Source organism: Triplophysa dalaica, chromosome 12 (genome assembly GCF_015846415.1).
Source record: "Triplophysa dalaica isolate WHDGS20190420 chromosome 12, ASM1584641v1, whole genome shotgun sequence".
Classification (NCBI taxonomy): Eukaryota; Metazoa; Chordata; class Actinopteri; order Cypriniformes; family Nemacheilidae; genus Triplophysa; species Triplophysa dalaica.
In genome coordinates this window covers 23221556-23245889 of record NC_079553.1, presented here as the reverse complement: position 1 = coordinate 23245889, position 24334 = coordinate 23221556, and the positions used below count along the sequence as shown (strand labels likewise).

At 45.0% G+C, this 24334-nt stretch overlaps 2 protein-coding genes across 2 annotated transcripts; both read left to right on the top strand.

The window, feature by feature from the left end:
* The first annotated feature begins 246 nt into the window (after positions 1-246).
* LOC130432401 (DENN domain-containing protein 4B-like) lies at positions 247-23993 on the top strand. The gene is made up of 29 exons (XM_056761738.1): positions 247-431; positions 2275-2592; positions 2669-2921; positions 4676-4745; positions 4827-4996; positions 5156-5397; positions 5484-5550; positions 11400-11458; positions 12375-12519; positions 12612-12787; positions 13259-13359; positions 13433-13648; positions 13764-13909; positions 17532-17665; positions 17781-17895; positions 17975-18181; positions 18284-18412; positions 19382-19526; positions 19610-19753; positions 20029-20245; positions 20321-20597; positions 20688-20792; positions 20897-21072; positions 21178-21334; positions 21419-21658; positions 21879-21978; positions 22084-22249; positions 22320-22378; positions 22647-23993. Exons 2-29 carry the CDS (start codon positions 2294-2296, stop codon positions 22790-22792), a joined length of 4461 nt encoding a protein of 1486 aa, XP_056617716.1. The 5' UTR covers positions 247-431; positions 2275-2293; the 3' UTR covers positions 22793-23993.
* Positions 9474-11454, top strand: LOC130432404 (uncharacterized). The gene is made up of 2 exons (XM_056761743.1): positions 9474-10026; positions 10143-11454. The coding sequence occupies exons 1-2, from the start codon at positions 9627-9629 to the stop codon at positions 10733-10735; spliced, it is 993 nt and encodes a 330-aa protein (XP_056617721.1). The 5' UTR covers positions 9474-9626; the 3' UTR covers positions 10736-11454.
* Positions 23994-24334: the final 341 nt, after the last annotated feature.

Below are 24334 nucleotides of genomic sequence, written 5' to 3'. Positions count from 1 at the left end.
AAAAATCTCAACTTATGACAGGAAAATCATTTACAGTGAATTATATGACATTAGAGATGTATCTACAGTTATAAAGCTAAACACGTTAATTGCGAGAATAACATCGTTTGAGAAATGTAGAGAAAAACGTGTATGTGAAAGTCTATGGCAGTTTTTGCCCGTTCCAATATGGCGGCGACGTTGATTCACGATTTCGTGACCAATGCGACGTCTATGCAGTTTTGACGCTCATCCGGGCCGCTAGGGGTCAGTCCTCGCTTCTCTTCTGCAGCTGTCGTTTGTGTGTGTTCGCAGTCTGTGATGGCGACCGCAGGTCCGATAAGCGCAGCTCGAGACCGAACCGACTGACAGGGCTCGCGACCATGACCCGCAGTTTCAGGCTGAGATGAGAGTCGATCTGATCTGAGTCGTCCCGAGCCGCAGCTGCTGCGGTGAGTCCCGTACCGACCGGAGCTCGCGAGAGCGCTTAAAACACCACAGCGTCATTCAGCATTACACACACACATACACACACACGAGTGACAGAACCACTCGACCGTGTGACAGAATAACGGCATCATATGGTAATACCATGGTGTTGACGTGACGTGACGTGATACCGCGGTACACGAGAAAGCGCGTAGGGCTCGTGTGTGTGAAACTGTCAGTTGTGTTTGTGTCATTGCAGATGTGTTGTTTATGTCTCGTGTGAGCATTAATTGAGTCTCTACTACATCTCAGTGGGAGTCATTGATAAATTCACATGATCATACCAAAACCAAACATCGTACTACTGACATGTTGTGTGAAAATGACCCACAACAGGTCTCGGGTCAGCTGTAATAAGACACAGTCAAGACTCTATAACAACTGCGTTTAAATGAGATGATTTGATATTTGTTTTGGGAAAACACGACACAAATACTGAGTAAACGATCAGCCTGTATTCATGCATTTAACAGACGTCTTTAATCTGTGTTAGACTTGTGTGTCTCTGTGAGGACATGAATACAGCTTCCTTCATTCTTTCTTCATCTGTTAGTTCTGGATGCTGATTGGTCAGTTCTATTAGAGGTGTGTGTTGCTGTGGCAGTGGAGTTGTTGTTGATCAGGTGTGTGTATCAGAATCTGAAGTGAGTGCAGCAGATGTGCTGATGTGGGAGGAAGTGAATGTTGAAAGTGCTTCGAAAGAGCTAAACTCAGCAGTGACAGGAAATCAACAGAAACAGGAAGTTCGTTTTTTAAGAAACCACAGAACAGCTCAAGTGTTGTAGAGTTTAGCATCTGTTATATTACACATGTTTATACTAATCTGTCCGTTCATTCATGTGTTCTCTCTCTCTCTCTCTCTCTCTCTCTCTCTCTCTCTCTCTCTCTCTCTCTCTCTCTCTCTCTCTCTCTCTCTCTCTCTCTCACTCTCACTCTCACTCTCACTCTCTCTCACTCACTCTCTCTCACTCTCTCTCTCTCTCTCTTTCTCTCTCTCACACTCTCTCTCTCACTCTCTCTCTCTCTATCTATCTCTCTCTTTTTTTTATAAAAGTAACATAAATATCTTAATTCAACTAAGGGTTAGTCCAGACGAGTCTGTGAAACAGGGTCTCTGTGTTCTAGAGGGTTCTGTTTCACTTCTGTCATAAATCAATCCTCTCATGATTGACATGTGTCTGCAGTTACAGTCAATCACTTCTCATCACCATTGACCAATCGCTCTGTAGAGTTTACATGTTAATATCGACACATCAGGAGTCATCACACCAATAATAAATCCTTCAAATGAGTGTGTGTGTGTGTGTGCACATACGTGTGTGAATTTTAAATGCAGAAAGATTTGTTTGAGCATAAACCATTTATATTAAACCATCAGTGTAGATACAGTCCACACGCGTGTGTGTGCGTGTGCGTGTGCGTGAGAGACAGAAGGGCTTTGTGATTTTTAGATAGCAGTGTGAGTCACACACATAAAGGCAAAAGTGTGTGTTGTATTTGTGTTGTAGAGACAGTGACACTTCTCAGTTGACCCTTCTGAGGGTGGAGTTCACACTTGTGTGTGTGTGCAATATTTTCCATGTTCCAGTGTGGTTAAGAAACAACACGTGTGTGGAAACGTGTGTGTGTGGTGTATGTGTAGGAAATGTGCTGACAGTTTGCACATCCTGTGTAAGGTGACTTTAGTGTGTGTGTGTGTGTGTGTAGCAGTTTCCTAACAACAGTGGAACAAACACACATATGTGATTACACACAAAATGATCTTGATGGAGCTTTGACATTGTGTTACTGTATGTGTTTGTGTAGTGTTGTGTAGAGCGGCGTTATGTCATCAGACGAGAGATGTCCTCAGCTGGTGGATTATTTCGTGGTGGCCGGTTTAGCGGGTGACTGTTGTCCTCTAGATGAAGACGGGCGTGAGAGGGGCACCCGGGCGGTTCAGCCCGTCACTGATGTGGCCGTGATCGCTCGTGGGCTTGGTGAAGACGTGCCGGAAGGTTTCACCTGCATCGAGAAAACACTTGGAGGTCATCCGGCAGAACTGAGCGCCAATTTACTGAACAACCCGCACATGTTCCTGTGCTACAGACGAGGACACGACAAACCGCCCATCATCGAGCTCGGGTGAGACACAAGTGATTCAATGAGTCACTGATTCATGAGCTCGGAGTCTGAGTCTGGATGTGTTTGTGTGTTCCAGTGTTCTGTATGAAGGGAAAGACCCCACCCGGCCAGGATGGTTCGTGATTGAGACGACACCGTACAGCCGGTCGGCCAGCCTCACTTCTGGTGGTCCCACGACCCACCGGACGTTCCTCATGTACCGCAGAGCACCAGACTCACAGGCTCTCAACACTCTGGGTGTCACTGAGATCACACTGCTCATGCCCAGCAAGGGTGAAACCGCACCGCACACCTACTGCAGAGTGGATAAGAACCTCAACACTGGAATGGTGCGTTAGTCACTCCCTGATTCATTCACACACTGATTCACTCACTCACTGATTCACTCACTCACTGATTCACTCACACACTGATTCACTCATTCCCTGATTCATTCACACACTGATTCACTCACTCACTGATTCACTCATTTACTGATTCACTCACACACTGATTCACTCATTCCCTGACTCATTCACACACTGATTCACTCACACAATGATTCACTCACACACTGATTCACTCACTCACTGATTCACTCACACACTGATTCACTCACTTACAGATTCACTCATTCACTGATTCACTCACACACTGATTCACTCACTCACTGATTCACTCACACACTGATTCACTCACTTACAGATTCACTCATTCACTGATTCACTCACACACTGATTCACTCACACACTGATTCACTCATTCACTGATTCACTCACACACTGATTCACTCACACACTGATTCACTCACTCACTGATTCACTCACACACTGATTCACTCATTCACTGATTCACTCACACACTGATTCACTCACACACTGATTCACTCACTCACACACTGATTCACTCACACACTGATTCACTCATTCCCTGATTCATTCACACACTGATTCACTCACTCACTGATTCACTCATTTACTGATTCACTCACACACTGATTCACTCATTCCCTGACTCATTCACACACTGATTCACTCACACAATGATTCACTCACACACTGATTCACTCACTCACTGATTCACTCACACACTGATTCACTCACTTACAGATTCACTCATTCACTGATTCACTCACACACTGATTCACTCACTCACTGATTCACTCACACACTGATTCACTCACTTACAGATTCACTCATTCACTGATTCACTCACACACTGATTCACTCACACACTGATTCACTCATTCACTGATTCACTCACACACTGATTCACTCACACACTGATTCACTCACACACTGATTCACTCACACACTGATTCACTCATTCACTGATTCACTCACACACTGATTCACTCACACACTGATTCACTCACACACTGATTCACTCACTCACACACTGATTCACTCACACACTGATTCACTCACTCACACACTGATTCACTCACTCACACACTGATTCACTCACTCACACACTGACTCACTCACACACTGACTCACTCACTCACACACTGATTCACTCACTCACACACTGACTCACTCACACACTGATTCACTCACACACTGATTCACTCACACACTGATTCACTCACTCACACACTGATTCACTCACTCACACACTGATTCACTCACTCACACACTGATTCACTCACTCACACACTGATTCACTCACTCACACACTGATTCACTCACTCACACACTGATTCACTCACACACTGATTCACTCATTCATTAAATCACTCACACACTGATTCACTCACACACTGATTCACTCACACACTGATTCACTCACACACTGATTCACTCATTCATTAAATCACTCACACACTGATTCACTCACACACTGATTCACTCACACACTGATTCACTCACTCACAGATTCATTCATTCACTGATTCACAAATTCATAGATTCACTCACACACTGATTGATTCACTCACTGATTGATTCACTCACTAACTTGCAGATTCAATCACTGATTCATTTATTCACTCACTCACTCTCTTTCATGTACAGATTCTCTCTATCAGTTTTCTTTTACTTGTGTTTTTCTGCTTTCACTTGCTCTGATTCTGTGTGTGTATGATGTTGTGTGTGTGTTGCAGTGGGGTCCGGCGCTGTATCTCTGCTACAAGCGTTCGGTGGCTAAAGCAAACACTCTGGTGTATGAGGCGGGTGAGTTTCGCTTACACACACACACACACACACATGATATGTTGCGTGTGGAGCTGCAGTGTTGTGTGTGTTGTGTTACAGGTCTGATCAGTCGGTACCCTGAGGAGGATCTGGAGTCTTTTCCTCTGCCCGACTCTGTGCCCGTCTTCTGTCTCCCGATGGGCGTGACTGTAGAGAGCTGGCCAATCAACACCAAGTACCAGCTGCCCGTCTTCTCCACCTTTGTCCTCACGAGCGCTTCTGGAGATAAGGTCCAAACTCACGAAACAGCCAATCACATGCCAGATGGACTCAAATGTCATCATCAGTAATAAAACACAAAGAAGCTCTGTTGTGACGCTCTCACAGGAAGCGTGAAAGATGTTTCAGTAAAAGGTCATGTGATGGCGTGTGAATGTGCTTGTGTTCAGGTGTACGGTGCTGCCATACAGTTCTATGAGGCGTATGGCCGCGAGCGTCTGTCCGAGCGTCAGTGTGTTCATCTGGGTCTGTTGAGCGTGCTGGACCGGCGGCCCATCACTAACCGCAGTCTGCAGGTGAAGAAGAGCATCTGTGTACTGTCTCACTGGCCCTTCTTCAGCGTCTTCCAGAAGTTTCTTACCTTCATCTACAGATACTCCATCTCTGGAGCTCACGTGCTGCCGCTGGAGAAGTGAGTCTGATCGCTGACGGTGTGAACGCGTGACACCTCAGAGTCATTGACCCTCTCTCTCTCTTTCTCTCTCTCTCTGTGTGTAGACATTTATCCAGCTTCATGCACAATGTTCCGTTCCCGTCGGCTCAGCGGCCTCGTATCCTGGTGCAGGTGAGGCGCTTGTGTTATTGTGTCGTGATGTCATGTGATGTGTGTATGAGGTGTCATTAAACGCTAACACTCCCCCCGCAGGCGTCGCAGGCGCCGCTCTGATGCAGTATGACAGTCCTGACGGTCATGTGGGTAACGGGGGTTGTAGTACGGGGTTGTAGAGATCTACAGTAGAAGACAATAATCATCAATAATCCTGCGCTCGATCTGAACTTCTGTTAGTCTGTGATTCAATATTGATTCAGTTAATTGGTGTTGGGCTGAGAAAACGCTGCATGAGGTGACGGACATAAACATGTGTGTGTGTGTGTGTGTGTGTGTGTCACTTCAGGTGTGTGTGTGTGTGTCACTTCAGGTGTGTGTGTGTGTGTGTGTGTGTGTGTGTATGTCACTTCAGGTGTGTGTGTGTGTGTGTGTGTGTGTGTATGTCACTTCAGGTGTGTGTGTGTGTGTGTGTGTGTGTGTGTGTGTATGTCACTTCAGGTGTGTGTGTGTGTGTGTGTGTGTGTATGTCACTTCAGGTGTGTGTGTGTGTGTGTGTGTGTGTGTCACTTCAGGTGTGTGTGTGTGTGTGTGTGTGTGTGTGTATGTCACTTCAGGTGTGTGTGTGTGTGTGTGTATGTCACTTCAGGTGTGTGTGTGTGTGTGTGTGTGTATGTCACTTCAGGTGTGTGTGTGTGTGTGTGTGTGTGTGTGTGTCACTTCAGGTGTGTGTGTGTGTGTGTATGTCACTTCAGGTGTGTGTGTGTGTGTGTGTGTATGTCACTTCAGGTGTGTGTGTGTGTGTGTGTGTGTGTGTATGTAGGGGTGTGCGATATGACGATATTAGATCGTGAACGATTAAAATGACTGCACGATCCACTTTTTCGGGAAAATCGTTAAATCGTCATATATAGTAGCACTTGCATTAAATATTAACTTGATTAAAATATTCTTCAAAATATAAATGGTAACGAGTATATTTTTATATGGGGACTTAGTTTGGCTGTATTGAAGCCCCTTTAATTTGCAAAATAGTCTTAAAACCAACTTGAAGAAGAACCGCGATAAAATCGTGAATCGTGATCTATCTGGAAAAAATCGTGATTTGAATTTTTTTCTAGATCGCCCACCCCTATGTGTATGTCACTTCAGGTGTGTGTGTGTGTGTGTGTGTGTGTATGTCACTTCAGGTGTGTGTGTGTGTGTGTGTGTGTATGTCACTTCAGGTGTGTGTGTGTGTGTGTGTGTGTGTATGTCACTTCAGGTGTGTGTGTGTGTGTGTGTATGTGTGTATGTCACTTCAGGTGTGTGTGTGTGTGTGTGTATGTCACTTCAGGTGTGTGTGTGTATGTGTGTATGTCACTTCAGGTGTGTGTGTGTATGTGTGTATGTCACTTCAGGTGTGTGTGTGTGTGTGTGTGTGTATGTCACTTCAGGTGTGTGTGTGTGTGTGTATGTGTGTATGTCACTTCAGGTGTGTGTGTGTGTGTGTGTATGTCACTTCAGGTGTGTGTGTGTATGTGTGTATGTCACTTCAGGTGTGTGTGTGTATGTGTGTATGTCACTTCAGGTGTGTGTGTGTGTATGTCACTTCAGGTGTGTGTGTGTGTGTGTATGTCACTTCAGGTGTGTGTGTGTGTGTGTGTGTGTATGTCACTTCAGGTGTGTGTGTGTGTGTGTGTATGTCACTTCAGGTGTGTGTGTGTGTGTGTATGTGTGTATGTCACTTCAGGTGTGTGTGTGTGTGTGTGTGTGTGTGTGTGTATGTCACTTCAGGTGTGTGTGTGTGTGTGTGTGTATGTCACTTCAGGTGTGTGTGTGTGTGTGTGTGTGTGTGTGTGTATGTCACTTCAGGTGTGTGTGTGTGTGTGTGTGTGTGTGTGTATGTCACTTCAGGTGTGTGTGTGTGTGTGTGTGTGTGTGTATGTCACTTCAGGTGTGTGTGTGTGTGTGTGTGTGTGTGTGTGTGTGTATGTCACTTCAGGTGTGTGTGTGTGTGTGTGTGTGTGTGTATGTCACTTCAGGTGTGTGTGTGTGTGTGTGTGTGTGTGTGTGTGTATGTCACTTCAGGTGTGTGTGTGTGTGTGTGTGTGTATGTCACTTCAGGTGTGTGTGTGTGTGTGTATGTCACTTCAGGTGTGTGTGTGTGTGTGTGTGTGTGTGTGTGTATGTCACTTCAGGTGTGTGTGTGTGTGTGTGTGTGTGTGTGTGTGTGTATGTCACTTCAGGTGTGTGTGTGTGTGTGTGTATGTCACTTCAGGTGTGTGTGTGTGTGTATGTCACTTCAGGTGTGTGTGTGTGTGTGTGTGTGTGTATGTCACTTCAGGTGTGTGTGTGTGTGTGTGTATGTCACTTCAGGTGTGTGTGTGTGTGTGTGTATGTGTATGTCACTTCAGGTGTGTGTGTGTGTGTGTGTGTGTGTGTGTATGTCACTTCAGGTGTGTGTGTGTGTGTGTGTATGTCACTTCAGGTGTGTGTGTGTGTGTGTATGTCACTTCAGGTGTGTGTGTGTGTGTGTGTATGTCACTTCAGGTGTGTGTGTGTGTGTGTGTGTGTGTATGTCACTTCAGGTGTGTGTGTGTGTGTGTGTGTGTGTGTGTGTGTGTGTATGTGTATGTCACTTCAGGTGTGTGTTTGTGTGTGTGTGTATGTCACTTCAGGTGTGTGTGTGTGTGTGTGTGTGTGTGTGTGTGTATGTCACTTCAGGTGTGTGTGTGTGTGTGTGTGTGTGTATGTCACTTCAGGTGTGTGTGTGTGTGTGTGTATGTGTGTGTCACTTCAGGTGTGTGTGTGTGTGTGTGTATGTCACTTCAGGTGTGTGTGTGTGTGTGTGTGTGTGTATGTGTATGTCACTTCAGGTGTGTGTGTGTGTGTGTATGTGTATGTCACTTCAGGTGTGTGTATGTGTATGTCACTTCAGGTGTGTGTGTGTGTGTGTGTGTGTGTATGTCAGTGTGTGTGTGTGTGTGTGTGTATGTCACTTCAGGTGTGTGTGTGTGTGTGTGTGTGTATGTCACTTCAGGTGTGTGTGTGTGTGTGTATGTGTGTATGTCACTTCAGGTGTGTGTGTGTGTGTGTGTATGTCACTTCAGGTGTGTGTGTGTATGTGTGTATGTCACTTCAGGTGTGTGTGTGTATGTGTGTATGTCACTTCAGGTGTGTGTGTGTGTGTGTGTATGTCACTTCAGGTGTGTGTGTGTGTGTGTATGTGTGTATGTCACTTCAGGTGTGTGTGTGTGTGTGTGTATGTCACTTCAGGTGTGTGTGTGTATGTGTGTATGTCACTTCAGGTGTGTGTGTGTATGTGTGTATGTCACTTCAGGTGTGTGTGTGTGTATGTCACTTCAGGTGTGTGTGTGTGTGTGTGTGTATGTCACTTCAGGTGTGTGTGTGTGTGTGTGTGTGTATGTCACTTCAGGTGTGTGTGTGTGTGTGTGTATGTCACTTCAGGTGTGTGTGTGTGTGTGTATGTGTGTATGTCACTTCAGGTGTGTGTGTGTGTGTGTGTGTGTGTGTGTGTATGTCACTTCAGGTGTGTGTGTGTGTGTGTGTGTATGTCACTTCAGGTGTGTGTGTGTGTGTGTGTGTGTGTGTGTGTGTATGTCACTTCAGGTGTGTGTGTGTGTGTGTGTGTGTGTGTGTGTATGTCACTTCAGGTGTGTGTGTGTGTGTGTGTGTGTATGTCACTTCAGGTGTGTGTGTGTGTGTGTGTGTGTGTGTGTGTGTGTATGTCACTTCAGGTGTGTGTGTGTGTGTGTGTGTGTGTGTGTATGTCACTTCAGGTGTGTGTGTGTGTGTGTGTGTGTGTGTGTGTGTATGTCACTTCAGGTGTGTGTGTGTGTGTGTGTGTGTATGTCACTTCAGGTGTGTGTGTGTGTGTGTATGTCACTTCAGGTGTGTGTGTGTGTGTGTGTGTGTGTGTGTGTGTATGTCACTTCAGGTGTGTGTGTGTGTGTGTGTGTGTATGTCACTTCAGGTGTGTGTGTGTGTGTGTGTATGTCACTTCAGGTGTGTGTGTGTGTGTATGTCACTTCAGGTGTGTGTGTGTGTGTGTGTGTGTGTATGTCACTTCAGGTGTGTGTGTGTGTGTGTGTATGTCACTTCAGGTGTGTGTGTGTGTGTGTGTATGTGTATGTCACTTCAGGTGTGTGTGTGTGTGTGTGTGTGTGTGTGTATGTCACTTCAGGTGTGTGTGTGTGTGTGTGTATGTCACTTCAGGTGTGTGTGTGTGTGTGTATGTCACTTCAGGTGTTTGTGTGTGTGTGTGTATGTCACTTCAGGTGTGTGTGTGTGTGTGTGTGTGTGTATGTCACTTCAGGTGTGTGTGTGTGTGTGTGTGTGTGTGTGTGTGTGTATGTGTATGTCACTTCAGGTGTGTGTTTGTGTGTGTGTGTATGTCACTTCAGGTGTGTGTGTGTGTGTGTGTGTGTGTGTGTGTGTGTATGTCACTTCAGGTGTGTGTGTGTGTGTGTGTGTGTGTATGTCACTTCAGGTGTGTGTGTGTGTGTGTGTATGTGTGTGTCACTTCAGGTGTGTGTGTGTGTGTGTGTGTGTATGTCACTTCAGGTGTGTGTGTGTGTGTGTGTGTGTGTATGTGTATGTCACTTCAGGTGTGTGTGTGTGTGTGTATGTGTATGTCACTTCAGGTGTGTGTATGTGTGTGTCACTTCAGGTGTGTGTGTGTGTGTGTGTGTGTGTGTATGTCACTTCAGGTGTGTGTGTGTGTGTGTGTGTGTGTATGTGTATGTCACTTCAGGTGTGTGTGTGTGTGTGTGTGTGTGTGTGTATGTCACTTCAGGTGTGTGTGTGTGTGTATGTGTATGTGTATGTGAATGTCACTTCAGGTGTGTGTGTGTGTGTGTGTTTGTGTGTGTGTGTGTGTGTATGTGTATGTCACTTCAGGTGTGTGTGTGTGTGTGTGTTAGTGTCACTGTCACTTCAGGTGTGTGTGTGTGTGTGTGTGTCACTTCAGGTGTGTGTGTGGGGGGGGGGTGTTTGTGTGTGTTGCTCCAGGTGTGTTTGTGTGTGTTACTCCAGGTGTGTGTATGTGTTTGTGTGTGTATGTGTGTGTCGCTTCAGGTGTGTGTGTGTGTGTATGTTTGTGTCACTTCAGGTGTGTGTGTGTGTGTATGTCACTTCAGGTGTGTATAGGTGTGTGTGTGTCACTTCAGGTGTGTATGTGTGTGTGTGTGTGTGTGTGTAAGTGTATGTCACTTCAGGTGTGTGTAGGTGTGTGTGTGTGTGTGTCACTTCAGGTGTATGTGTGTGTGTGTGTCACTTCAGGTGTGTATAGGTGTGTGTGTGTCACTTCAGGTGTGTATGTGTGTGTGTGTGTGTGTGTAAGTGTATGTCACTTCAGGTGTGTGTAGGTGTGTGTGTGTGTGTGTGTCACTTCAGGTGTATGTGTGTGTGTGTGTCACTTCAGGTGTGTGTGTGGGGGGGGGGTGTTTGTGTGTGTTGCTCCAGGTGTGTTTGTGTGTGTTACTCCAGGTGTGTATGTGTTTGTGTGTGTATGTGTGTGTCGCTTCAGGTGTGTGTGTGTGTTTGTGTCACTTCAGGTGTGTGTGTTTGTGTGTATGTCACTTCAGGTGTGTGTGTGTGTGTGTGTGTGTGTGTGTGTGTGTTTTTGGTGTGTATGTCACTTCAAGTGTGTGTGTTTGTGTGCGCTTTGGATAAAAGCATCTGCCAAATGACTAAATGTATGTGTGTGTGTCTATGTGTGTGGGGGGGATGTATGTGTGTGTTACTCCAGGTGTGTGTGTTTGTTTGTGTATGTGTTTGTATGTGTATGTCACTCCAGGTGTGTGTGCGTGTATTTGTGTGTCACTCCAGGTTTGTGTGTATTTATTGTGTTTGTGTTTTCGTAGCTCTCTCCATATGATAATCTGCTGCTGTGTCAACCTGTATCATCTCCACTGCCACTGAGGTAAGACACAACCTGTCTGTCTGATACACAACCTGTCTGTCTGATACACAACCTGTCTGCCTGTCTGTCTGATACACAACCTGTCTGTCTGATACACAACCTGTCTGTCTGATACACAACCTGTCTGTCTGATACACAACCTGTCTGTCTGTATGTCTGATACACAACCTGTCTGTCTGATACACAACCTGTGTGTCTGATACACAACCTGTCTGTCTGATACACAAACTGTCTGTCTGATACACAACCTGTCTGTCTGATACACAAACTGTCTGTCTGATACACAACCTGTCTGTCTGATACACAACCTGTCTGTCTGTATGTCTGATACACAACCTGTCTGTCTGTCTGTCTGATACACAACCTGTGTGTCTGATACACAACCTGTCTGTCTGATACACAACCTGTCTGTCTGATACACAAACTGTCTGTCTGATACACAACCTGTGTGTCTGATACACAACCTGTCTGTCTGATACACAAACTGTCTGTCTGATACACAACCTGTCTGTCTGATACACAACCTGTCTGTCTGATACACAACCTGTGTGTCTGATACACAACCTGTCTGTCTGATACACAAACTGTCTGTCTGATACACAACCTGTCTGTCTGATACAAAACCTGTCTGTCTGATGAAAAACCTGTCTGTCTGATACACAACCTGTGTGTCTGATACACAACCTGTCTGTCTGATACAAAACCTGCCGGTCTGATACAAAACCTGCCTGTCTGATACACAACCTGTCTGTCTGATACACAACCTGTCTGTCTGATACACAGACATTCATATGTATCTGTCTGAGATGCTGTGTGTTTTCACAAGAAGCTATGATTTATGTGTTTGTTCTCGCTGACATTTGATTGGTTGTTGTGTTTTCTCTTTGTTCTGATTGGCTGTTGTGTTGGCTCTCAGTGGGGCCAGCTTCGTGAAGTTGCTGCAGAATTTAGGGCCGGAGAACGCGTGTACGCTGCTGCTGGCCGTCCTGACGGAACACAAGCTGCTCCTGCATTCTCTGCGACCCGACGTGTTGACATCTGTCAGTGAGGCGCTGGTGTCGGTGAGCTCTGATTGGCTGGTCACACCAGCAGCTGAGAGACGGTGGATTCCACTTCTCTGCTCTCACATCTGTGTTTCATTTGAATCCTTAAGATGACGTTTCCTCTGCGCTGGCCCTGCCCGTACATCCCCCTGTGCCCACTGCGCATGGCAGACGTGCTCTGTGCCCCCATGCCCTTCATCGTGGGCGTTCACTCCAGTTACTTTGACCTGTACGACCCCCCGTCTGACGTGGTGTGTGTGGATCTCGATACAAACACCATTTTCCAGTGAGTTCTCATCACAATTCATTCGGCTTCTGATGTGTCTCGTCCAATCAGACGTGTTTAAAGGGTTTGTTCATCTTAAAATGATGATGTACTAACCCTTGCCTCAATGAAACCCACAAACACTTTCTCTGATCTTCCGAAACAAATAACAGTTTTTAAAATGGGTTCTTGGTTTTCCTCTTCTCAGCTTCAAAATCACACAAATGCTTTTAAAATGACTCTTGGTGTTGAAAGAAAAGAAAGTTGTATACTGTATATATAAAGTTAATTTATTTTTTAGACAGAAAACTCAAAACACCACTTCTGTGTTTTTTATTTCTTAAGATGAAAGAAAGCTACAGTGGGTTAAAATGACATGAGAGTGAGCGAATGATGATTTGTGACTAAACTGCTCCTTTAACGTGGTGTGAAACATCAGTCAACTCTTCTTACAGGATGTCTTGAGGTAACTGTGATCTCTGTTGTCTTCAGGTGTGAAGAGAAGAAGCCGCTCACCTGGAGATCTCTGCCCAGGAAACACGGAAAAACTCTGCTGACATCACTGAGCAACCTTCACAAGACCCTGGAGAGCAGTGAGTGACATCACACATCAAATGACACCGCAGCAACACCTCACCCCTTCACCTGTGTCTCTCTCTCTCTCAGTCTATACTCCGGGTCAGGAAGAGGCCACTCTGGAGTTCTTGTTGACGGATTATGATCTGATTTACGGCCGTCAGAAACAGCTGGAGCTGGAGATTCAGGAAGCGTTTCTTCGTTTCATGAGCTGTTTGTTGAGAGGATACAGATCTTTTCTTCTGCCCATCACACAGGCGCCATCAGACAGAACCACGGACTGCAGTTCACTCTTTAACCTACAGGGTGCGCTCAACACACTCGCATCACATCTCAACCGTCAAAATGAAGAAAACTGAAGAGAATACACAAGTACACGCATGACTATTAATGATTATAAACTCATGAATGTTTTCTGCAGGTTTTCTGAAGTCTCGTGAGCGCACGCAGCAGAAGTTTTACACACAGCTCACAAGGACTCAGGTGTTCACTCAGTTTGTAGAAGAATGTTCATTCGTCAGCGACAGACACACCAGCCTTGAGTTCTTCGATGAGTGTGTACAGAAGGTGTGTGTGTTCACGTGTGGTGTGTTTGTGCGCGTGTAGTGTGGTGTGGGTGTGTGCGTGCGTGCGGTGTGTGTTTGTATGTGTGCGTGTGCGTGTGCGTGCCTGCCTGTGTGTTTGCATGTGTGTATATGCGCCTGTGTGTGCGTGTGTGTGTGCTTGCGTGTGGTGTGTGTGTTTGTGGAATGTATGTGCCTATGTATACTATCACACTCATGCTCACTCTCTCTAACTCTCTCTGTCTCACTCTCTGTCACTCTCTCACTCTGTCTCACTCTCTTACTCTGTCTCTCTCTCACACTCTCTCTCTCTCTCTCACACTCACTCACTCTGTCTCACTCTCTCACTCACTCTGTCTCACTCTCTCACTCACTCTCTCACTCTGTCTCTCACTCACTCTGTCTCACTCTCACTCACTCTCTCTCTCTCTCACTCACTCACTCACTCTCACTCTGTCTCACTCACTCACTCTCTCTCTCTCTCTCACTCTCTCTCTCTCTCTCTCACACTCACTCACTCTGTCTCACTCTCTCACTCACTCTGTCTCACTCTCTCACTCACTCTCACTCACTCTCACACTCACTCTCTCAAACTCATGCTCACTCTCTCTCTCACTCTCTCACTCACTCACTCTCTCACTCACTCTCACACTCACTCTCTCTCACTCTCTCTCTCACTCACTCACTCTCTCACTCGCTCACTCTCTCACTCTCTCTCACACTCATGTTTTCTCTCTCTTTCTCACTCTGTCTCTCTCTCAAGATTCAAGATTCAAAGGAGCTTTATTGGCATGATAAAAGAAAATTTACATTGCCAAAGCACAAGATTAAATATAAACATGCAGAAATACAGATTAAGATAAAAAATAAGATAGAATAAAATTAAAAGTCTATAAGTAAAAATCTATATATATATACATCTCAATATAAACAGAAAAAGAGTTTTAATTAAAGTTCTCAATGAGGGTGACAGTGTCAGTTTGTGTGTGTTGTCCTGTCAGTGTTGTGTTGTGTTGTGCTGGTTGTTCTTTGGTCGTGGCAGGACTTGACATATCTTGCAGCAGGTTTGAGCTTCTTGACTTTTCTCCCAGTATGTATGAGATCTTGTCCTTTTGTTGAAACTGGTCAAAGTCTTTGTGTAAGTTTGTAAACTGGGGGAAGAATGTTTCTCTGATGTGTGTGTAGTTGGGACAGGAGAGGAGAAAGTGCAGCTCTGTTTCCACTTGATTGTGTGTGCAGTGTGGACACAGTCGCTCTTCTCTCGGTGTCCATGTGTGTCTGTGTCTGCCCGTCTCTACAGTGAGCTGGTGATCACTGAGTCTGTACATGCTCAACACTTTTCTTAGTTTAGGGTCTGATACGCTTGTGAGGTATTCTGACACTTTATATTCTCTCTTTAGTGACAGATAGCATTCCACTTTACTTTGCTGAGCTGTTGCTTCTGTCCAGTGTTTGAGATATTTCTCTTTTTGTCTTTTCATCATTTGGTTTAGTCTGGCTGGGGTTTGGGGTTGACTTGGGCATGTTTGGGGTTGTAGAGTTAGTTGTGAGATCAGTTGGATGAAGGGGTTTCTCTCTGGGCTCAGCTCTTGATGACTTAAGGCTTTGTGATGGAGTGTGTCTGTGTCGCTGTTCTTAAGGTGTGTGTAGAATTTTAAAGCTCTTTTTTGTATTTTAATGATTAGAGGATACAGTCCTAATTCTGCTCTGCAGGCATTGTTTGGAGTTTTTCTCTGTACCCGTAGAATGTTTTTACACATTTCTGTTTGCAGAATCTCTATTGGGTGTTTGTCCCATCTGGTGAACTCTTGGTTGGCGAGAGGACCCCAAACCTCACTTCCATACAGCGCGATTGGTTCTATAATTGATTGTATTATTTTCAACCAGATTACGGTTGGGATGTCAATTTTGATATTCTTTTTGATGGCGTAAAAGGCTCTTCGTGCCTTGTCTCTCAGGTCGTTCACAGCCTTGTTTAAGTTTCCGGTGTTACTAATGTTTATACTGAGATATGTGTAGTTCTTGGTGTGTTCTAGGGGCACGTTGTTTAGTTTGAAACGGCGATGTTGATTTTGGCTACTGGGCTTTTTTTGGAATATCATGACTCGAGTCTTCTTAAGGTTAACCGATAGGGCCCATGTTTGGCAGAAAGTGTGCAGGGTGTCCAGATGTTGCTGTAGACCCTCTTTTGTGGGTGACAGCAGCACCAGATCGTCTGCAAACAGGAGACATTTCACTTCGGTGTCTTGTAAGGTCGGACCGGGTGCTGGTGACTGTTCTAGAGCTCCAGCTAATTCATTCATGTAAATGTTAAATAGTGTAGGACTTAGACTACAGCCCTGTCTCACTCCACGACTCTGGGAGAGAAAGTCTGTGTGCTTGTTGCCAATTTTAACTGCAAATGTGTTATTGGTGTACATTGATTTGATGATGTCATAGGTTTTTCCTCCGATGCCGCATTGAATCAACTGAAGAAAAAGTCCCTCATGCCAGATTGAGTCAAAAGCTTTTTTGAAGTCGACAAAGCATGAGTAGAGCTTTCTTTTCTTTTGGTTTGTTTCTTTGTCAATTAAGGTAAGAAGAGTGTATATATGATCGGATGTGCGGTATTTGGGTTGAAAACCAATTTGGCATTTTCTCAGGATGTTTTGGTTGTTTAGATATTGGAGAAGTCTGCTGTTAAGAATGTTACAGAGGAGTTTAACTAGGTTGCTGTTTACACATATTCCGCGGTAATTATTAGGGTCGAATTTGTCTCCACTTTTATGGATTGGAGTTATGAGACCTTGGTTCCAGATTGTGGGAAATATACCTGTACTAAAGATGATATTAAACAGTTTGAGGATGGCGAGTGTACGTTTTTGGTCTGCGTGTTTAATCATCTCGTTTAGGATACCGTCGATACCACTTGCTTTTTGGGATTTAAGTTTTGGTATATTTTGTTCTAGCTCAGCGAGTGTAATTGGATAGTCTAAAGGGTTTTGGTAATCTTTAATTGTTGACTCCAGAGTGCATAGTTTGTGGTGTAGGTTAGTTTGTTCATGGTTCTTGGTTATTTTACTAAAGAGGTTTGAGAAGTGCTTTATCCATACGTCTCCGTTCTGAATGGGAAGATCTTCATGGTGGGGTTTGTTAAGTGTGTTCCAATGTTCCCAGAAGCGATTTGTTTCTAGAGATTGTTCAATTGCTTTTAACTGGTTTTGTGTATCTTGTTTCTTTTTCTTCCTTAGTGTTTCCTTATATTGTTTAACATTTTCATGGTAGAGTTGGCGTGTGTTTACATTGTCAGCATCTCTGTGTTTCTGATTTGATAGAATTCTTACTTCTTTTCTAAGGTTTTTACACTCCTTATCAAACCATTTCTCATTTACAGGCTTTTTGTTTGATTTTGTGTTAGTGGGTTTTAGGTCAGATAGCGTTGCAGATATTGTAAAAATTTGGTTAATCCTGTCTACTGCTAAATTTACACCTTCATAATTGTGTGGAAATGGGGTATCGAGGAATTTATTCAGTAGGATTTGAATTTTTGGTTCACGAGTTATGCTTTTGTATGTATCTTCGCAATTTTGTTTCCACCTGAAAGTTTGTTTTAGGGTAAACTCTCTCTCTCACTCTCTCTCTCTCAGGTGGACGTGGATAAGCCCGAGTTGGTGAGGTTGATAGATCTGGATGAATCTCACAGCGGTGAACACACAGTGTTTATAATGCCTCCAGAAGAACCACAGGAAGCCGACGGCTCTGAGTGTCAGGCACATTACAGGTGAGACACTTCAACTCACTCTTGTGTTTTCTGATCACTGAGAGATGAGAGAATCTTTATATTTGTTTGAATCATATCTTTAATATGCACGTGTTTGTGTTGTTTGTGCACGCAGCTATGATACGTTCCCTATCCTCCGCTCGGATTTGTTTGATCGTCCTCAAGATCAGCTGCGGACACCAGCTAAAGGCAGCGCTCCCAGTAGCCCCGCCCCCCGCCGCACCAAACAGGTCCAGAAACGTGACGCAGATGTGTTGTGTGTCTGAGTTTGTGGAGTGGATGGCTGACGTGCTTCTCTGCTCTCTTCAGGAAATAAAGCTGGCACAGCAGAAGGCTCAGAAATATTCGGCGGTTCCGGACATGTGGTCCAAATGTCTGCTGGGTCACTGCTACGGTCTCTGGTTCATCTACCTGCCCACGTTTGTTAAAGCTGAGAGCACTAAAGTCAGAGCGCTGCACACGGCCTACGAGGTCCTCAAACACATGGAGACACGCAGGGTGGTTCTGCCGGATGAAGTGAGAACTACACACACACACACACACACACACAGGTTGGGTTTCCATGGAGACATGACACTGGCAGTGATGTTTCATGAGTTGTGGTTTTCTCTCTCTCAGGTGTGTTACCGTATTCTCATGCAGTTGTGTGGTCAGTACGGACAGCCCGTCCTCGCCGTCAGAGTTCTGTTAGAGATGAAGAAAGCAGGAATCACTCCCAACACCATCACGTACGGATACTACAATAAAGTGAGAGTGACTTCATACAAACATGATTTTGGGATTGTTTGTCTTCTTTTCCGTATGCTGATGCGTACCCGAGTAACACAAGTTCTGAAATGATATTTTGTTTTAGAACTGACTTGATCATTGAAAGATGGCCGTTGCCAACAAAATGAACAGCAGATTTGAAGTTCCTGTGAACCGGAAGTTGCGATCGTTTTTACTTCCGTATTCTGACATTTTCAAGTGAAAAGGAATTTTAAAGGAGATAATGAGTGGGCGTGACTTGCGTTTTTCACTACCAATTGATTGGATGTGTTAAAACAGCTCTTCCATTGATTTTGAAATGAAGCTTGCAGCAGACTGACAGTAGAAGGGGAGGAGTTAACGGATGCTCCACCCACGCCATCTAATTTACGTCATTTCATTTTTAGGACCCTGAGTATTCTGTTGGCTGAAAGAACGTCTATTTGGATACTCTTTTAGCGCCTGATTGCAATTCTTACAAAATTACATTGCGACACATGTCACTAGAACTTAAGTAAAATCAAACAAATCTCATTCTTAGAGTTTTAGTTAGCATATTAACTAGCATATCATAGAACTACATGGTTAGCTAGCACTTGCGAAAAAAGCTAGCCCTAGCACATTCACAAAATTTTGTACCAGTAGTGGTCCTAAAGGGACCGAAATCGAGAGGGGACTCGATACCTCATGACACAGGAAGTACATTTTCAGATTTTAACTGAAGATTATGAGGCACATGACTTTTAAATAGAAATGACGCACGTTGATAAGCTATAAACGCTGCATTAAAAAAATGTATGTGCATGGCTAAATCATCTATAACAAATACTGCAACAATGTGTTAAACAATTATAATGATCCGTTCTTATTTCACGCTGACTTTTAACTTAAAAGGAAAGTTTGCGCGTTCAGTATCTGCGCGAATCACTTCAGACGTGTGACTGAGTTGTTTCATTTTTCTGTGTGTAGGCAATTTTGGAGAGCAAGTGGCCTTCCACCAATCAGGGCAGTCGTCTCCGCTGGACGAAGCTCCGTAACGTTATATTGGCTGTTGCTCAGTTCCGGCAGCCAATCAAAGAGCAGCAGAGGAACACGTCTTTCTGTACCCGGACAGGTTTAAAACGTTCCTTCATCACGACTCGTTATTGATGACTCATGATTATTGAGTCAGCGCTGAACATGTGTTCGTGTTTTCAGAAGACACACTGTCAAAGCCCCGCCCCTACTCTGCTCTGATTCGCCAGTCCAGCTGGAGCGGTTTGAGTGAAAGCTCAAGCCACGAATCACTGACGAGTCTCACGAAGAGCAACAGTGTGAGCAGCATGCAGACGTCAGTCAGCAGTGAGTTACAGATACTGATCCATCATCACACCGTTGTGTGTTCATGTTGTGTTCTTGTGATTATTTGAAGGCTCTTAAAGGATGACCTGGAAATCACTAACAACTCAAACTGAACTAGAAATACATTTTAAAAATAAATACATCAATGACAGAAGCACATGATGAAGTTACTATAAACAGAAGATAAAGATATTCATAAAGCTACAAAAAAGCGTGAAATAACTCAAATGTGTGATGTCGTCGAGCGTCTTCTAAAGTATGATTTCTTTGATCAGAAAACAAACACTGTAAGAACACCGAACCACAGGCCGTCGGCGCTGATGCCTCCCGCAAACCTCCCGCCGGTCGCCGTGACATCGCTCCGCCCCTGCTCCCCCCCCCCGCGCCCCCTCTGGTGCGCCGCAGTGACGTCTGTCTGTCCACATTCTACAAAGACTGCGCAGAGATGACAGACGCAGACTGCAGGTGTCAGACGGCCGACAGGGACAGCAGGTACACAGCCGTGTCCTCTCTTCTTCAGATGTGATGTCAGCGCTGCGTGATTTATGGTGCTTCTTCTCTCTGCAGGTCGGTGGAAGTGAGGGAAACTCTCAACAGACGGTCGGTCGATGAAAACTACAACAACGTTTCTTCTCCGAGCCGCAGACTGGCCGGGAAACTGCAGCAGCTCCTCACACCCACACGGAACCGAGCGTCAGTGAGACGGGCTGCCAGCGTGGACGACAGACGGCCTGGAGCGACCGGGACATCCCGCCGGACTCTGGAGCAGAAGTCATCACGGAAAATCCACATGCCTGAGAGTCTGCTGAAGGCCAAAGAACGTCTTTATAACGCCACATCTGAGGTGAGACAAGAACAGCGTTAACCGCGTCGAGAACACACATCAGCATGAGAAACTTCTGTCATCTGTGTGTGTGTGTGTGTGTGTGCACAGAGCTCGCTGTCAGTCAGCAGTGATGTCGACATGACTGACATTCAGACACTGACCGTTCCTCTCAGGAAGTCATGGGATTCTGCACAGGAAGCGGCGGGCATTGAGGTAATGACAGGAGAAAATCTGATTCAAAGTGAACGGAAGAAACCCACACAGTGTGTTTATGTGTCTCCGGAGCTTCAGCTGTTGTGTATTTGTGTGTTGTTTAGGTGTTGATGTCGAGCTGTTCGCTGTGTCGTGGCTGTAACTCTCTGGTTTATGATGAAGAGATTATGGCCGGCTGGTCGTCTGATGACTCCAATCTCAACAGCACGTGTCCTTTCTGCTCGGCATCGTTTGTTCCGCTGCTGAACGCAGAAATCTGTGACGTGGGTCCTGTCTGCAGGTACACAAACACACACAGCAGTGAGCAGAGAACACAACTCCGACATGACAGTGAGATAGAAAGCAAATGATACAAAGAATTGATGGGAAAGGGGCTTGTGTGCAGTGTGGAGCGCATTCTGAATGTGGAGGGTGAGGTAGAGAACGGCGTGAGACCACCTGCTGGACGGGAGGACGCACAGCAGCACGTGTGTAACGGCATCAGAGAGGCGGAGTCCAGCTCAGACACCAGCAGCCAATCAGAGAGCAGCAGCCCCACCCGGGTTAGATCTTCAGTGATGTAGACACCAGCTTCACAAACGTCACGCGTGAGCCTCATGTTCATGTATGTGTGTGTGTGTGTTCAGGTGTCATCGGGGGGCGGAGCTCCGCAGGTTACCGTGGCGTATCTGAGTCCTCTTGTGTTGCGTAAGGAGACAGAGAGTCTGCTGGAGAATGAAGGGGAGGCTGTTCTCTCTCAGGTCCAGCTGCTGGACAGTCATCCCATACTCTTCTGGAATCTAGTGTGGTACTTCACTCGCCTCGGCCTCCCCAGTAACCTACCACAACTCCTGAGAGAGTCACCGCTGACCGCACACTGCACACAGGTGACTACACACACACACAACTCCTGAGAGAGTCACCGCTGACTGCACACAGGTGACTACACACACACACACAACTCCTGAGAGAGTCACCGCTGACCACACACTGCACACAGGTGACTACACACACACTTACACACAACTTACTGACACACACACACAACAGCATTAGCTCACTTGTGTATGTATGTATGAATGTTGTATGTGTGTGTGTGTGTGTCAGGTTTCAGAGGGCAGTGGAGTGCGTGTGAGGTTGTTGTGGGACATGTTGACCCCTGACCCCGAGCAGTGGCCTCCTCTCTATATCATCTGGAGAATGCACAGTGAGTATCACTACACTTGTGTGTGTTTGTGTGGTTCATCCTGTCACTCAGATGACTCGAGATCACTCTTCTCTTTACTGATGCTCTGTTCTTCCTGTCCTTTAGGTGGCGCTGCCCTGCGCACTTCCAGCTGGCGGCATCATAACCATCCCTTCACTCTGAGGTTCCTGGAGGAAGTGCTGCGCTGGGTTGGCATGAACGAGGTTCACAAGGCTATCACGCTCTTCCTGGATACCGTTGCTAAGCAACCAGGCACTCCCAGGATACAGAGGTGAGACCGTTGAGACTGATGAGGGAGGGAGAGATGGATTTGTTGTGATAATTGTGTTTGTGTTGTGCAGGAGTTTGTACAGAGAGATGTTGTTCCTCACAGTGGCTGCGATGGGCAAAGATCACGTGGGTGAGTCTCTCACGAATCTTTATGATCATCGATGTTTCTCATCAAATCTCTCAGGAGAAATAAAAAGAGAATAATGAAGAGTCTGGAGGTGTCAAAATAATCTGGATTTGATGAGAAATGTTTAACTTGACTTCAGTAATATTGAGAAGTCTGAGCTCAGTTTGAGACGCTGTTGAGATCTCTTCTCTCAGGAGAAATATGTGAGATGCAGATATGAGATCTCTCTCTCTCTCTCTCTCTCTCTCTCTCTCTCTTGTCTTATGCGCAGCTGCGTTTGATAAGCGTTATAAAGCTGCTTACTTGCGCTTGAGCGGTTCTTTGGGTCGAGATGAGCTCAGGAGGAAGAGAGTTCAGCCGCCGAGTACCAAAGCTGTGGACTGCAGACGCTGTTTTCTGCTCCCCCTGGAGTGTTGAAGAGCGTCTCCTCCTATCTGTCTGCTCATCCTGTTTCTGGACACGCCTGCAGACGCTCTGCTGTGCATTATGGGAACACGTCACCTCCGCTGAACTCAAAAACTGCTTCTGTGTCCCACAATACCGAGCAACTGACACCTGGCCCACGCCTCAGACAAACAAGAGAACGAAGGCAGGAAATAAAATGAGGGTTTTTATTTCTCTCAAGTTCATTTGACTAGTGTTGTGTATGTTTAGTGACACACGCTGATGGATCTCATTTCACTGTGTCTTAAACAGATCATCGGACTCCATGCGTGTCATTTCATTGGTTGTTTTCTTTCTGTTTCGACAGTGTAGCTCCACCCACACTTAAATCTCATTGGTCTAAAATCTCTCTTCACATAACTGTGTAATCAAACGCGAGTCAAATGTTTTCACGATGACTTCACACATCACATCATTCATTATCTTTAATTCTCAACACATTTGTGTTTGTTAAACGTTTTATACACATATTTCTCTGTTGTGGTAAACACACACTTTTTATGTGACGTTTTAAATGTGGAGGAGACCGTGTCTCTCCTGTAAAGATGATGATGATGAGAACTTTCTTCCTCCGGTTCTGCTGTGAAATGAAGAGACCTGTGTCTGTAGTGTCCACTAACCCCAGGAAGTCCCCTCAAGTCACAGAAATCAATGAGATTGAGTGTTTGGGACTGTCAGGATGTTCTTTTCATGACAGACGAGACATTTCCCCAAATTATCATTTTTATTATTGTATTTCAACGTCACATCATAACTTATTTTACGTTCATTTGAATGAGTGATGATTATTTTCATGATTGCATCACACTCATTTCTGTGTTAGGAAGGGAAATGTGCTTAAAGCGCAGGAAAATAATCATCACAATTGAAATGTTTTATGTCGATCCTAGTCATTTTATTGGGACAGTAGGAAGTAATGTGTTCATCAATGATCTGTGTCCAGTTGACCTCATGTCTGCATTGAAACAGCATATAGACATCAGACATATGTGGGGTGAAGATACTTATACAGGTTTAAACAGCTCTGATCTGTATTCAACAGCGATAATAGGAATTTATCATTTAGTCTTAATTTTATTGATGGGATATTTGAAACAGAACAGTTTTTAATGACATAACAGGAAATGATGTAAGAGGAAAACAGTTTTCTCTGCAATAAACAGAATTCAGTGCAGCATGTCATGAGAGACGTTTTATATTTGAAAGATTCAGGTGAACAGATAGATTATAAGCTCTATTTAAATTCTAACGTGTTTGCTGTGGTAATTTATATTGATGTGAGTGAATGAATGTTGTGGTTGTTTTTTAAGAAAAGAGATTTATGAACATCAAACATCAGTGTCTATTTGTTCTTCATTTCATTTGTGAGTGTTTCTACATGAGAGTTTCAAGCTCATTTCATCTCAGATTAATCACATATTTAAAGACACACGCATCAGCTTTACTGAAGAACATCATCTCTGAAAGAACTCATGTGTCCTGCTGTGTCCCTCTTTTAATTCTCTAAACAACATT

What these genes read in the sequence shown, in the direction of transcription:
- LOC130432401 (XM_056761738.1), top strand. Translation starts at nt 2,294, where the DNA reads ATGTCATCAGACGAGAGATGTCCTCAGCTGGTGGATTATTTCGTGGTG. An exon ending in TTCACTCTTTAACCTACAGG is followed by an intron (nt 13,649 to 13,763) that starts GTGCGCTCAACA and finishes TGTTTTCTGCAG; the next exon opens with GTTTTCTGAAGTCTCGTGAG. An exon ending in TGACCGCACACTGCACACAG is followed by an intron (nt 21,659 to 21,878) that starts GTGACTACACAC and finishes TGTGTGTGTCAG; the next exon opens with GTTTCAGAGGGCAGTGGAGT.
- LOC130432404 (XM_056761743.1), top strand. Translation starts at nt 9,627, where the DNA reads ATGTCACTTCAGGTGTGTGTGTGTGTGTGTGTATGTGTATGTCACTTC. An exon ending in GTGTGTATGTCACTTCAGGT is followed by an intron (nt 10,027 to 10,142) that starts GTGTGTGTGTGT and finishes ATGTCACTTCAG; the next exon opens with GTGTGTGTGTGTGTGTGTAT.